Source organism: Leucopleurus acutus (assembly GCF_964270905.1).
Source record: "Leucopleurus acutus genome assembly, chromosome: 16".
NCBI lineage: Eukaryota > Metazoa > Chordata > Mammalia > Artiodactyla > Delphinidae > Leucopleurus > Leucopleurus acutus.
In genome coordinates this window covers 58,696,893-58,712,805 of record NC_139158.1, presented here as the reverse complement: position 1 = coordinate 58,712,805, position 15,913 = coordinate 58,696,893, and the positions used below count along the sequence as shown (strand labels likewise).

The 15,913-nt window shown below is 42.7% G+C and overlaps 1 protein-coding gene across 1 annotated transcript; it reads right to left on the bottom strand.

The window, feature by feature from the left end:
* Nucleotides 1-168: 168 nt before the first annotated feature.
* ZNF343 (zinc finger protein 343) lies at nucleotides 169-15,383 on the bottom strand. Its single transcript, XM_082857286.1, has 5 exons — nucleotides 15,272-15,383; nucleotides 13,827-13,892; nucleotides 8,606-8,871; nucleotides 8,372-8,431; nucleotides 169-2,147 (listed from the first exon to the last, which is right to left on the bottom strand). The coding sequence occupies exons 3-5, from the start codon at nucleotides 8,787-8,789 to the stop codon at nucleotides 2,077-2,079; spliced, it is 315 nt and encodes a 104-aa protein (XP_082713412.1). The 5' UTR covers nucleotides 8,790-8,871; nucleotides 13,827-13,892; nucleotides 15,272-15,383; the 3' UTR covers nucleotides 169-2,076.
* Between the last annotated feature and the right edge of the window lie 530 nt (nucleotides 15,384-15,913).

Here is a 15,913-nt window from a genome sequence, read left to right as displayed (position 1 = left end):
TTGAACAATTTATGAGAACAGAAAGACATGAAAACATGGGAAAAAATGGGTGTTTGAAAATAAAACAAATTGATTATTCTTACTTAAATAAAGCCTTCTACTTTTTTATTCCATCTGATTACAAAAAGTGGAAAAAACATGTTTATTAAGTTGTTACTGCCATCTTCACTCTCAAAAAGAGTATGGGGACGGGTGGGGGTCAAGACTTCTGAAACCCCCCCAGGAGGTGAGTGAGGTAGTGATCTGTGAGGAGGGGTGTCAGAATAAGGCTCCGCCCACAACCCCACCCACATAGGACTCCCTGAGTGTCCTCGGCTGCACCAGGTGTAACTTATTGCTAAATCTTCCCAGTCTCCCTCCCTGCCTTGTAAAGTTTCTCCCTCAAAAGCTGTTCTCTGATGCATCCTGAGGTGTCCTTACCCATTCTCCCCGCACACACAGAGCTTCTATTCTGTATGCTCTGGGGTTTGTTGAGGAGCGACTTTTAGCCAAAGCCTCGTCCACACTCCTTGTGTGCTTATGATATCTTAGGGTGGATTCCCTGGAGAGACAATGAGGCAGAGAATTGAGTGGCTTATCGGGGAATGAGGACAGGATTGGGCAGAGGAAGAAGCTGACCTGCAATGTGTTTGAGATCATTCAGTTTCATGGGGACCTTGGGATCTGGGATGACCCTGTGGAGTTGTCCCAGCAGAGTCCAGCTAGGGTTTTATCTCCCCGTATCAATCAGTCGTTGGCCAGGAGGCATCCCTTGGGAAGTGCAGCTCCCTGTGGCTGAGAGCAAGTCTAGTGAGGAATTCATCTCTGCAGCTATCAGCAGCAGTTGGCTGGAGCAGCCCCACAGTATCCCCACATAAGGATTCTCCCTACAGTGTGTGAAGAAAGCTGACTGATCACAAGAGCCTTGCCCACACTCCCTGCAAACACACAGCTCCTCCCTGAGTGAGCCATCTGGAGCCCTCCTGTCAGTTCTTTTCCCAATGCCTGTCAGCACTCCCTGAACACGTGACGCTTCTCCTGAGTCGGCCACTGGATGTTCCATAAATGCTGACTTATTGCTAAAGCTTCCCCACAGTCCCTACACACACAATACTTCCCACCTAAGTGCGTCCTCTTTGAGCACTGAGGGTTGACAGCTACCCGCACTCTGCACGCATAAGGCTCCTGCCCTGAATGTGCCTCACTGCCTGATGAGGGTCAACACATCTCTGAAGCTTCACTCACACCCCACACACACATACAGACTACTCCCCGCATGTCTCTCTGGCGTAAGAAGAGGTTCGACTAATTGCTAAAGTCCTGCCCAGGACCCCTGCATACACAAGACTTCTCCTCTCAGTGTGTCCTCTGGTGTCTTATGAAACTTGACTTGTTGCTAAAGCCTCGCCCACACTCCCTGCAAACATAATACTTCTCCCCTGAGTGTGTCCTCTGGTGCACAAGGAGGAATGATTTCTGGCTAAAGCCCCGCCCACACTCCTTGCACATGTAAGGCTTCTTCACTGAGTGTGTCCTCCGGTGATTAATAAGGGTTGACACCTGGCTGAAACCTCGGCCACACTCACTATACACATAAGCCTTCTCCATTGAGTGTGTCCAATGGTGTCTGATGAGGTTCGACTTATCTTTAAAGCCTCGCCCACACTCCCTGCAGACATAGGGCTTCTCCCCTAAGAGGATGGTCTGGTTTGTAATGCAGTTTGATTTGGGGCTACAGTCTAGTTCACGTTCTTGACAGTTGACTGCTCCAGAGCTTGAGGTTTCTAATTCCTTCATTTCTTTGTCTGCTTACAAAGGGTTTACCCTTTGGGCTGCGCTGGGCTCTATTTCTACCACTGCGCTGCCTTCTCCAGGACTTGCTGACTGTTCTCAGGGTGGGCTGGGCAATGCACATAAGGGCCGTCTCTCCTCTGTCCTCGAGCACCAGAGTCTGGAGTCACCTTCTTTCTCTTGGCCTTCTGTGTTTTCACTCCAGCAGCTGTGAGCAGAATACTGCTGCCCCCGATGCCCCAGGCCAGAATCCCCCAGATGGAAGTGATTTTCTACACACACACCCGGGAAGATCTGCAGCGTGTGTTAGCTGAGGAACCGCTGACAGAAAAAGGCCAGCAGGCAGCAAGAACAGGGGTAGATCTCTGGCTTTGGTTCTGCTGGAGAGAGAAGGTTTTCAGTTAGAGAAGCCCTAAGTAGGGCTGCTGGGCCGTTCTGCCTTGTCTTAGGACAGAGTGTCTTACTGCCACAACTGTAATTTACAATATACATACAACACAATTTGTTTCCCACCAATAATTCCTTTACATTCCACTTCTACACATTCCATTTTCTATTGCAATCCAGAAAATCCATAACAAAAGCATCTTCTATATGTCAGTCAGACCAGGAACCTTTTTGCTCTGCAAGTAGCCTCAACTACCCTTAGACTTTTCCTCTGACTAAATCATCTAAGTCTATATCACATTGATATAGACTATCCACAACTCTGTTCTACTTGGAGGTAACAGTCTCTATGACCTATGTGGAAACCTCTTTCATGCCTTTTCTATTACAAAATAGAAGGCTGATATACAAAAAAGTCACTAGGTCTGGAAGGCTTTCAAATGTAGGAAACAGTATATGAAACAGTGGTTAAAGAGACTGTATATGAAATAAATCTGAATTTCCAGTTGTCCACCCACAAACAAACACTAAAAATTTCTAAGTACTAGGTTCTCTACTAAAGTACTGTGGATTCAGCAGTGGACAGAAAGACATGCTCCATGATTTCAGGATTCTGGTACTTTGTGCCCAAACTAATCCCATTATAGTGACATCAGACGTGGCTATGGGATTTGCTTTGGCCAACAAAGGTTAGTGAAAAGTTAGTGCTTCTTCCAAACAAGTTTTAAGAGGCACAGTATGGTTCTATCATTGCTGTTTTCCCTCTTCCTTAAGAATCCCACGACCCAGATAGAGGCTGTTCCTTTTGCCTAGATCCCAGAGCCAGTAGAGCTGAACCAATAGAGCTGTCTACCTGAACTGTAGACAGTAGATATTAAGTAAGAAATGAACATTTGCAAAGTTTGGGGTTGTTTGTTATCACAGCATTACCTAGCCTAAACTAACTGAAATATTTCCCCTATGAAAGCTTTAAAGATTATTTCAGGGAGTACCTTTGAAGAAGAGACATCATAACATGAACATGTGAAGAACTAGAGAAAGAGAGACTGGTTTAGGAGGAAAAATAGGATGATCTCAATTTATCTCAATTATCTCAAATAAGTTTGAGAATAAACTTGTGCTGTCTTGTAACCAAACAGAAATATGAAGATAAAGCACAGGTGAGACAATGACAAAGAAAATGGATTCATTATAATAGGTGATGGGTAAAATTGGTGAAGTTCACAAACTGTTCAAGGGTGTGAATACTGACATAGAAAAAAAGAGAATGTGACACTAGTCCTATGGACCCTTACAGTCCAAAGAAAAGAAAAAAGTAAGAGAAAAGCCCACAAGAGACATAAGAGGCAGGAGAACTGCAGGATATTGTGGTGCTGAGCAAGACAAAGGACACAACTTCAAGAAATGCAAGTGGGATCCAGGCATTCAATATCAAGACTAATCTGAACAAGGTCATTTTGATATTTTCCTTGGAACCGTTAAACATATTAACACAGAGAAGGAAGATAATATGACAAGAGAAAAATAAAAACAACATCTAGTTAGACTGACTAGCTAAGGCCAAATCAAAACACACAGAACCAGACTGAAACAGATGAATCCACACTTAATTAGATGGAGCTCAAACTAGATGAAATCAGATCAAAACATGTCAAAGAAGATGAAAATGAAAAAAGTAAACCTGATTAATCCATATCAGGGAAATAGCTATGCCATTTAAGGAAACACCTGAAGAAACTCCTGCCTAAAACTAGTTTGTGTCGCCAAAAATGTGATTTTTCTCTACCTGCTTTATCTAGAACTACAGGAATATCTAGAACCACGCTATCCAATATGGTAGCCACCAGCTGTATGCTTCCTGAGCACTTCAGATGTGGCTGGTCTGAGCGAAAATGTGTTCTAAGTATAAAATAACAACCAGATTTTGAACACTTAGTACAAAAATAGAGAGTAAAATATCTAATTAATTTTTATATTGATTATATGTTGACATGAAAATATTTTGATATATTGGGTTAAATAAGATATTATTAAAATTAATTTCACCCATTTACTTCTACTTTTTTAAATGTGGTTACTAGGAAATTTAAAATTACCCACATGGCTCACATTATATTTCTACTGGACAGCACTGATTTAGAACAAGGGGTGGGAAAACTATGGCCCACAAGCTAAATCTGGCCCTCTATTTCTGCACAGTCTACAAACTAAGAATGACTTTTAAATTTTTAAATAGTTGGAAAAAAATCAAAAGAACAATAATACTTCATGATACATTAAAATTACATGAAATCCAAAATTCAGTGTCCACAAAAGTCTTACTAGAACACAGCTATACTCATTCATTTACCTGTTGTCTATGGCTACTTTAGCCCTACAAGGGCAGAGTTGAGAGTGGTTACAGAAACCATATCACCCACAAAACCTAAAATAGTTACTTTCTAGCCCTTTACAGAAAAAGTTGGCCAACCCCCGATCCAGAGAAATATCACAATCAAAAGTATTTATCAACCTAGATTTAAAGAATCGATGTCAGTTTTTAAATAAATGAAAAAAAATGGCTTATGAAACTCAAAAGCCATACAAACTTTGATATTTAATGTTAACTTCTGTCTTAGAAGGCATTTCTCACTGCTCTCCCCTTGCATACTGTGCCTCCACTGTAGTTCCTTATATCCAGCAGGCACCCCAATTCCTTAGGGCCTTAGCACCGATGAGGCCCTCCACCTGAAATGCTCTTATCCTAGATACCTAGAGTTCTAACTCCCTTTGGTCAAATGTTACCTTCTTGGTGATTTCAAATACCCAGTTTCAAAATTCAGCCAGCCACACTCTCACACTTAATACTCCTTTATCCAGTTCTATTTTATTATTATTTTTTACTATGTAGTGCTTATCACCTTCTAACATACCATATTATAATATCCCTATATATGTAATAACAAAAATGGAGTATACCCTTTAAAAATTGTGAATCACTACGTTGTACACCTGAAACTTATGTAATATTGTAAATCAACTATCCCTCAATAAAAAAGAAAATTAAACATATGCAAAAATTTTTAAATAATAATAATGTCCCTGAATATGAAGCTTTTTGTTAGCTGCCTCCCTACGTAGAAAGTAATTCCCCATGGGCAGAGATTACCACTTCATTCACTAACATGTTCTAAGTGTCTAGAACATTTTCTGCCATATGGGAGGTGGTCAGTAAATCTCCACTGAATTAATGAAGGAAAGAACACTGTCTCACCAATGAGAGCAGATTCCTATAATTCTCCAGCAACACTTCTCTGTATAGGTCCCTCTGCTCAGAGCTCAGTCTCTTCCATTCTGCCTCTGTGAAGACCACAGCCACATCCCTGAATGTAACTGGTACCTATAAACAAGCAATAAATTAAGGGACATACAGCAAGTCCCCATCAGTCCTCCCACTATGAGGAACATAGCTGGTGGCCCTGGAGAGTCTGGATATGCAAGAAGTTGATCTAATTCTTTTCAGAGTACATGGTTCTCTGTATCAAGTTCTTCTGGGCATTATTACTACGGCTTTGTGTTAAAATCTGAGGAGCACATAACTGATGCATAAAGCTCATTCCTGGCCCTCGGACGCTTTTGATTTCTTTGGAGAAATGATTTGTGAATCAATTTGAAAACCTAAAGCAGTGCTCAATGACCCTGAGGAATGGAGGAATTCTGAGATGAAGAGTAGGGCATGCGCTGGAGAAGAAAAAAAGCATCATGTACACAAGGCTTGTGCTGGGCATTAGGGAATAGAGACGATTTAGAGGAGAAAATGAAAGAAAACTTCAACCATAGAGAAAAGCAGGAGTGAAAAGATGGAGCCTGGAATAAGCATTTTTGAAGAGTTCAGGTTATACTAAATGGGATCTGCAAAATCTGTCTTTGCCTGGTATTTTAACCTTTTTAAAATAAAGCCCTTAATGCTTCACTCAGCACGTAGAGCAGTACAGGTGTACCTCATTTTACTGCACTTTGCTTTATTGCCCTTCATAGACGTCAAGTTTTCTACCATTGAAGGTTCGTGGCAACCCCACGTCAAACAAGTCTATTGGCGCCATTTTTCCAACAGCATTTGCTCACCACGTGTCTCTGTGTCAGATTTTGGTAATTCTCACATTTCAAATGTTTTTATTATTATTATATTTGTTACAGTGATCTGTGATGAATGATCTTTGATGTTACTACTGCAACTTGCTGAAGGCTCAGAGGATGATTAGCATTTTTTAGCAATAAAGTGTTTTTTAAAGATTTTTTTTGATGTGGACCATTTTTAAAGTCTTTATTGAATTTGTTACAATAATGCTTCTGTTTTATGTTTTTGGTTTTTTGGCTGTGAGGCATGTGGGATCTTAGCTCCTTGACCAGGGATCGAACCTGTACCCCCTGCAATGGAAGGCGAAGTCTTAACCACTGGACCTCCAGGGTCCAATAAAGTATTTTTTAATTAAGGTATGTATATTGTTTTTTCACACATAATGCTATTGAACACATAACAGACTACAGTATAGTGTAAACATAACTTTTATATTCACTGAGAAACCAAAAATTTCATGTGTCTCACTTTACTGTGATATTCACTGTACCATGGTGGTCTGGAACCAAACCCACAATATCTCCAAGTTCTGCCTAGACTTCAATAAGCTTCCTGGAATGAAAGCAGGGCATTTAGCTTACTTTGCTTCCTAGCCCCAACCCCACTGGACATTCTCTAGGAGTATAACTTTGTGTCCACAGTGTATCAATGAATGAACAACTCATAACCAATAGGGGAAGATGAATTTACAATCCAGTGAGATTATAATTTAACTCATAGAACTGAAAAGTTGTTTTCATTTTACAGACCAGGAAAATTTATTTAGGCTTTCTCTCATTCTTAAATTCATATATTCTTTCTTTCCCTTTCCCTCCTTCTCCCTCCCCTTATCTATATAATTTTTCTTTGAATATTGGACATTTTAGGTAAAATATTGTAGCAACTCTGGATACCAACCCTGCCGTCTTCCTAGGTTGTGGCTGTCTGCTTGTTCATTTGTTTTGAGACCTGTCTGGATTAGTTCGATGAAGGTTATTTCCCTGAAGCAGTGGCTCCTCAGAGGGTGCAGCCTTGAGCAAACACACAGTCACCCAGACCTTCCCCCTCCTGACAGAGGGCTCTCTGTGTGTCTCTCCTTGACTTCCCCGTTAAGCTTCCAGCAGGTCTGCCTCTATTGGTATCACACCCGACTGTTAGCCTCCACTATTGGTTGCTGATTGCTCTACTGTTTTCAACAATGTCCTGGAGTATAAATGGCTCCATAGTCTGATCCAATTAAAGTTAGATCCTTTTGCAGGGGTAATTTTGAGGCCAGTATTTGAGACTTACTCCGACCCGTAGGAGAGCTCCTCTCAGCAATTTCTTTCCCTGCTTTCTCTGTTAAACTTCCAGGTGATGTGCCATTTCCCTTGTTGCTATCACAGGCTTCTCAGTTTCCTCTTAATTGCTCACCACCAAAATCTCCACTGTTTTCAACAACACCCTAAGACTTCAACTTCCCTGCTCAGTTCCACACAAAGCCAGTCCCCTTAGGGAGCGCTGTAGAGCTCTCTGTTCCTATGGCCTGCCTCCCACCAGGGCAGGACCTCTGCACCACTACTCAGAGGTGGCACAGGACTGGCAGACCGCTTCGCTCAGTGTGACACTCCTGCTCTAACAGTGGGGCACTGGGCAGGGGTGGCAGCTCCTTTTCTTCTCAGCATGCTTCTCCTAGCACAGGATCTCTGTCTGCCCTATGAGCAAGATGGGGAGAAGGCAATAAGGTCCCTCCTGATTCTTGACCACCTGTGCCTGAGACAGAGCTTCCATCATACAAATAGGGTCATCATACAAATAGAGATAGAAAATGCCAGACTTCTTGGCCATACTTGCCTGCCACACTGAGCTGGGGGGAATAAGAATTGCTGGTAGCTTGCCCCTCCCAGGGAAAAAGACTGGGAACTGGGGGAAGAAAGTCCCATCTTCTTAGCTGTACCCATTTGGAGTACAGCTTCCATTACACTGAGCTGAAGGGTGACCAGGAGGGAGCACGTTGTGGGACAAATGCCACAGACTCTTGCTGATTTAGTAGATTTTCTTGAATAAATGTTTCGCTACTTGCCACATGTCCTTAAGAGCAATTTTGAGAGACTTTAAATAAACGTAACCCCAACTCACCAGTATTTTGGACTTTTCCCTCCTTTTCTTGAAGCCAGTCAGTCTTGTGAGAAGGCAAACCTAGAGAAGGAAAAAGAAGCTATGAGAAACCGGGGCTCCCATGGTGCTGCCAGAGCAGCTCCTCCGCGACTTGTGAAGAGGAAGTCGCCACTTGCCTGTGATCACAAGGCATTCGCAGTAAACCTGGAGCCCTGCTCCCCCTCTTCACCTCTCTGGACCCTCAACAGCACTCACCTTTTGCCTTGTGATTCTGAGTCGGTGTCTTCACAGTTTCCGCAACTTCCCTGTTCTCCAAAGGCAACATCTCCTCCCAGTCCCGCTCTCTCCAGGCAGAAGGATCAGGCAACATCATGGCCCCAGAGTCAGCCCCGTGTTCGCCTTGAAATTCTGCCAGGAGGCCTGGTAGAAATGATTTCATCTCAAGATCAATTTCTGCTGCCTGGTGTGATTCCTCCAAAACTTACTTATAAAAGCCCAACTTGTTGCCATGCAGCCGGGACCTGTGGGACAGAGAAGCAATTTGACATTGCTGGGACCCTTACTGTGGGCCCTATGCCTGTGCCTCTTCAGCAGGGATCCTGTCCTCTCACACAATATACATAGAGTCTCAGTCCACAAGGTTCCTTGCATTTTTTTTTACCTCATTCCTTTCTAGCCTGTAGGCCCTTTGTGGTAGATATCATCAACATTCCCAATTATTTGTTTCTCTGTATAATTCTCTGCCCCTGACGTCGGGCTTGGTCTCATGACTTGCCCTGGACAAGGAAATGTGACTGAAAGTGACAGTGCCACTTGTAAGCACTGCGTTATTCCACCATCTCTCATGTTCTGAGAACAGAGGAAAGGTAAACCTACTCTAAAAGAAAAAAAAAAAAACGGGGTACTTCCCTGACAGTCCAGTGGTTAAGACTCCACACTTCCACAGCAGCGGGCGCACGTTCAATCCCTGATGGGGGAACTAAGATCCCGCAAGCCACAGGGCATGGCCAAAAAAAACCACACATAAAATCCAAAAGCCAGTAAGGAAGTGGTGGGTATATTTTATTACATATCAATTAAAAGGTTCAGTTTAACAAGGACCCCTTTAGGAAAGGTGGGGGGTGGGGAGCAGGGTTTAATATGTGTGTTTAATCTTTGATTGTCTTTTCATAAAAAATACTGCCGGATAAACAACAAGGTCCTACTGTATAGCATGGGAACTATATTCAAAATCCTGTGATAAACCATAATGGAAAAGAATATGAAAAAGAACAGATATATGTATAACTGAATCACTTTACTGTACAGCAGAAATTAACACAACATTGTAAATCAACTGGACTTCAAAAAAATTTTTTTAAATACTGGAGGTATATATAGAAAAATAATAAAAATGATTATCTATGGGAAATAAACCTATCTTTGTTTGCAGTCATGACTGTATCCTAGAATCCAAAAGTCCAAATAAAAACTAGAAGTTGTAGCAGCTCATACAACTCAATATCAAAAAATCGCAGCTCATACAACTCAATATCGAAAAAAACAACTCAATTAAAAAATGGGGGGACTTCCCCGGTGACGCATTTGTTAAGAGTCTGCCTGGCAATGCAATGGACGCGGGTTCAAGCCCTGGTCTGGGAAGATCCCACATGCCAGGTAGCAACTAAGCCCGCGAGCCACAACTACTGAGACTGCATGCCACAACTATTGAAGCCTGTGCACCTAGAGCCCGTGCTCTGCAAAAAGAGAAGCCACCGCAATGAGAAGCCCACACACCGCAACGAAGAGTAGGCCCCGCTCTCCACAACTAGAAAAAGCCCACACACAGCAACGAAGACCCAACGTAGCCAAAAATTAATTAATTAATTAATTTTTAAAAAGAAAAAAGGGCAGAAATCTGCAGAGACATGGATGGACTGAGAGACTGTCACACAGAGTGAAGTCAGAAAGAGAAAAACAAATATCGTACAATATCACTTATATGTGGACTGTAGAAAAATGATAGAGATGAACTTATTTGCAAAGCAGAAAGAGAGTCAAAGATGTAGAGAACAAACTTACGGTTACCAACGGGGGAAAGGAAGGTAGGTTGAATTGGGAGATTGAGATTGACATGTATAGACTACTATGTATAAAATAGATCACTAATTTGAGAACCTGCTGTATAGCACAGGGAACTCTACTCAATGCTCTGTGGTGACCCAGATGGGAAGGAAATCTGAAAAAGAGTGGATATATGTATACGTGTAACTGATTCACTTTGCTGTACAGCAGAAACTAATACAACATTGTAAAGCAACTATACTCCGATAAAAATTAATTTTAAAAAAAGGGAAGATGTTTAGTGAAGACTGATACACAGTATGGCACCTAGAGACCTCAAATTTTCAGTATACACAGAACATGGACTGGATAAGAAGCATTGCCACCAATGAATATACAATTCTGCTTTCCAACTTTTTACCAACACTAGGAATTATCTAACTTTTTAATCTTTGCTAATCGAATACATTAAAAATATCCACTTTTTGGAAGATAAAATAAAATAAAATATAAAAAAATGAGCAGAAGATGTGAATAGACATTTTTCCAAAGAGGACATGAAGATGGCCAACAGGCACATGAAAAGATGCTCAACATCACTAACCATCAGAGAAATGCAAATTAAAACTACAGTGAGATATCACCTCACACCTATCAGAATGGCCATCATCAAAAAAAACACAAATAACAAGTGTTGGTGAGAACTGTTGATGGGAATGTAAATTGGTGCGCCCACTGTGGAAAACAGCATGGAGGTTCCTCAAAACACTAAAAATAGAAGTATTATATGATCCAGCAATTCCACTCCGGGTATACACCTAAAGAAAACAAAGACACTAATTTGAAAAGATACATGCACCCCAATGTTTACAGAAGCATTATTTACAACAGCCAAGATATGGAAACAACCTAAATGTCCATCAACAGATGAACGGATAAAGATGTGGTATACATGTACTACAATGGAATATTACTCAGCCATAAAAAGAATGAAATTTTGCCATTTGCAACAACATGGATGGACCTGGAGAGTACTATGCTTAACGAAATAAGTCAGAGAGAGAAAGTTTGTACCCAACATCTCCTCATTTCCCCTATCTGCAGCTCCTGGCAATCACCACTGTACTCTCTGCTTCCCTGAGTTCAGCTTTTTAAAATTCCACATATAAGTAAGATCACACAGTATTTGTCTTTCTCTGTCTGACTTATTTTACTAAGCATAATACCCTCCAGGGAATATAGCCAATATTTTATAATAACTGTAATGGAGTATAATTTTTAAAAATTGTGGATAACTATGTTGTATACCTGAAACCTATATAATATTATAAATCAACTATACCTCAATTAAAAAAAACTAGAAGTAGTAAGTTAATTTAAATTCAGCAAGGTGGCTGGACATGAGACATACAAACATCAATTGTATTTTTAAATACTAGTCAGAAACAACTGGAGAGTTACATTTTAAAAACATTTCCAAAAATATCAAGAACATAAAATGTATAGGAATGAATTTGAAGAGATGTGCAAACATTCTACACTGAGAACTACAAAATGTTACTTTGAGAAATTAAAAACCTAAATAAATAGAGATATATACTTAGTTTGTGGGCTGGAAAACTCAGTGCTCTTGAGACGTCGATTCTAACCAAACTGATCTACAGATTCAACACAATTCCAATCAAAATCCCACAAGACTTATTTTTGTTGAAAACATCTAGCTGATTCAAAAAAATATTTGGAAATGAAAAGGACCTTGAATAGCTAGAATAACCCTGTAAAAGAAGACTTATGATAAATGGTTTCAAGACTTAGTATAGGGACTTCCCTGGTGGCGCAGTAGTTAAGAATCCACCTGCCAATGCAAGGACAGGGGTTTGATCCCTGGTCCGGGAAGATCCCACATGCCCCAGAACAACTAAGCCCATGCACCACAACTTCTGAGCCTGCGCTCTAGAGCCCACAAGCCACAACTGCTGAGCCCGTGTGCCACAACTACTGAAGGCCACGCACCTTAGAGCCCGTGCGCCACAACTACCGAAGGCCATGTGCCTAGAGCCCATGCTCCGCAACAGGAGAAGCCACTGCAATGAGAAGCCCGCACGCCACAACAAATAGTAGTCCCTGCTCACTGCAAACTACAGAAAGCCCGTGCGCAGCAACACAGACCCAACGCAGCTAAAAATAAATTAAAAATTTTTTTAAAAATATAAAAAAACAGACTTAGTATAAAGCTGAAGCTATCAAGACAGTGTGACATTGATTAAATTAACAGAAGAGACTGTCCAGAAATAAACCCACACTTACACAGTCAATGATTTTCAACAAAGGCACCAAAGCAATACAATGGTAAAAGGAGAGTCGATTCAACAGATGGTGCTATAAACAAGTACTATGTCAAACCTCAAAACCTCAAACCATACACAAAAAAAATACATCAAAATGGATCATAAACATAAATGTAAACGCTAAAACTTTAAGCTTCTAGGAAAAAAAAATCATAGGAGAATACCATCATGACTTTGGTGTAGGCAAAGAATTCTGAAACAGGACACAAATTCCAGTTGTTGGAGGTGATGGTTACACGGGAGTACATGTCTGTCAAAATCCATTGAAACATATACTTCAGATCTGTGTAGTTGGTTGTATACAAATTATACCTCAGTTTTTTTAAAAAGGGTAAATTTAAGTCCTTCTCAGTTAAGGACACATAATGAAACATTTATAAGTGAAATGATACGATGTCTAGAATTAGCTTTAAAATAATTCTGCAAAAAAAGGTGGGGGTCAGGGGTGGTATATGAAACAACCTTGAACACGAATTGATTATTGTTGATGCTGGACGATGGATTTGTAGTTTCTATGTGAAAAGTTAACCACCAAAAAAAAAAGGCATTAATTATGTAATTTTGTTCTTATGTTTTAACTTAGAAGAAAGCCCTCTGGCAGCAGTTACATGCTCCAAAGATGTGTTGTAGAAATTAACAGTGCAACTCTTATCCGTCACATGTAACAAAGAGAGGAATCATATGTGAGCGTAGGTTTGTTCAAATAAGTCAGTGCTGAGGGAATAAAATATTACAGAGATTGTAAAGCCCAGTGCCTGGCACAGAACAACTCCCAATAAGTGGTAGTTACCATCATTTTTTATTTTACAACAGCTGACACAGTCTTGGGAATCCAGCAGCCAGGATGAAATGTTGCTAGGGCAAGGACGGTGGTAACCTGAATGAGAGCACTTGTCTGGGGTAATATTCCCTGTTAAAGGCCTTTGCCCTTAAATCAGCCCTGGTATCCTACAGAAACAAGCAGGTCCTCTGAGCCTCAAATGGAACACTGCAGGGCACAAAACGTCAGGATGAGCAAAGGAAATTTGCCCAAAGTCTGGAGAACAGAAGACACTGCAGAAACATGGAAGGTGAGTGGTATCCACCTGCAAGAAGTCCTCTCGTTCTCTATACAGTCCTCTCTGGGCAAGCAGGGATGTGAGAAGGTGAACCTGAGGATGAAACAGGCAGTGTGAGCTTCAGGACTGTCTCTTGGCCCCCAGATACCAAGCTAAAAATCCCCAAGCTTAAAATAAGGGGTGCTCCTCTTCTTTAAAAAAAACAGCCTCAGATCTGTCAAAGAAGAATGTGGACAGCTTCCTGGGGACAGAGTCATGTGTGGGCATCAAAATACAGCCTGTCCTGATATGCTATTAAATAGGAAAATCATCCTTTGTTACTAATAATAATTAACACTTACTAAACTCTTACTATACACCACAGACAATTCCAGGCACTGTACAACTTTTGTCTCCCAAAGGCCCGGAGTTAGGTCTTCTGATAAACTGAAGTGACAGAGCTAGAAAGTGCCTAGATTTGATCTCTAGCTGTGGAGTGCCATGGCCTTAGCCTGTTGGATGAGTTGTAATGTCAGTGATGGTCAACCCCTACCGGGTGTGACAGTTCTCAAAGCATATCCAAAGACAAGTTGAGGAGATGTATATGAAACAGGATTGTCTGTGAATTAATGAATGTTGAATCTGGTGATACGTCCATGTGAGTTTACTGTACTATTCTACTGCGTGGATTTAAAACTTGACCTTACCCAAAAATTAAAGTCCTGATACCTGGGCTTCACCAGATCCCAGAAGTGATTTGGACAGTTGGCCAGCAGCCCTCAGAGGTCCCCACACTACCTAATCTGGGTAAGTCCCAAACTAGAGGTCTGAACCCCAACACATGAGGGAAAAGCATTCTAAGAGAGGGAGAATTAGCCAAACAAGCCACTTACATTACAACCAAATCTGGGATCTTTGTCATAAAGCAGAGTGGGCCCCGGGATGAGGACAAGAGATCCCAGAGAAGCAGACCTGCCTGCACTCAAAAAACTGCCTAGATGCAGGCCCCAGCGGTGCAGTGCACCATCACTGTAGGATGTCTGCCTCAGGCCCCAAACCTCCCCATTTTCTAAAAACCCAAGGAACTCCAGAGCCAAGACACTCCACCACCCCTTACGGATATTTTGCCCACGTCGAACTCACCTCCACCCACCCCCAACAAGCCAACGCAGAGCAGGGCCTGAGATGCTCTCTCCTCCACCCCACCTCCGCCCAATCACCACTGGGTCATATTCAGCCCCATCAAAAACAAAACTTGACATTCACGATCAGTCCTGGGTTCCCACAACCGTTCAGGGATGCGGGACGCATGTAAATGCTCTCAGGCCAAACAACACCCAGGGACACATGGCCCAAGCCGTGCCCCCAGCCCCCATCACAAGGGATGTCTATTTGGCCCTGGCTGAACACACCCCTACACCCCAAATAAACGCCGGGGATGCGCACTGGAGCTGCCCCCTACTCGTAAATTGTTTGGCCCAGAATATACCCACCCCGTTTCCAAGAAAGAAATTTGAGTTCCAGGTCTCTCGCCCCAGCCGAGGAGTGAAGTTCCGCGTAACGCCCCGCAATTCAGGGATTCGCAGCTAGAGGAGTCACCCCATTTCCCCGCCACAAACGCGCACCTCGAGCCGCGCCCCCTCCTCCAAGCACGAAACCGCCCGAACCCGCCGGCCTGGGCCGCCGCACTCCCCCAGCAGCCGCACTCCTCCCCAGCTCCCAACCCTAGGCCCTGCCCGGCCTATCCCCACCCTACTGCAGCAGGGGAGGGACACCGTGGGGCCACGGGCCCGGCAGGCCTCGCTCTCCAAAGTGGACCCGACCGCTCAACCCGCCCTCGGCCGCTCAACTACACCAGAACTACAGTTCCCAGAATCCTCGCGGACTCCCTTCCCGCTGGCCGTCCCAGGAGCCGCTTGGATGGACCGCGCGGTTAATTTACCACGACAGTGGCTATGTAGTGACAGCCTACCCGTCTCTGTTTATAAAATACCCATGCATAAACAGGTAGTGGTTCCCGAATGAAATCTCTGTTCCCTCTGCCTGTTCGCTTGAAAGAGTCCCCAGAAGCCTCTGCGGCCGCTTCCGTGACGGCTTCCAGGTCCACACCCTCGGCGCTCAGGGTCACCCGGAGA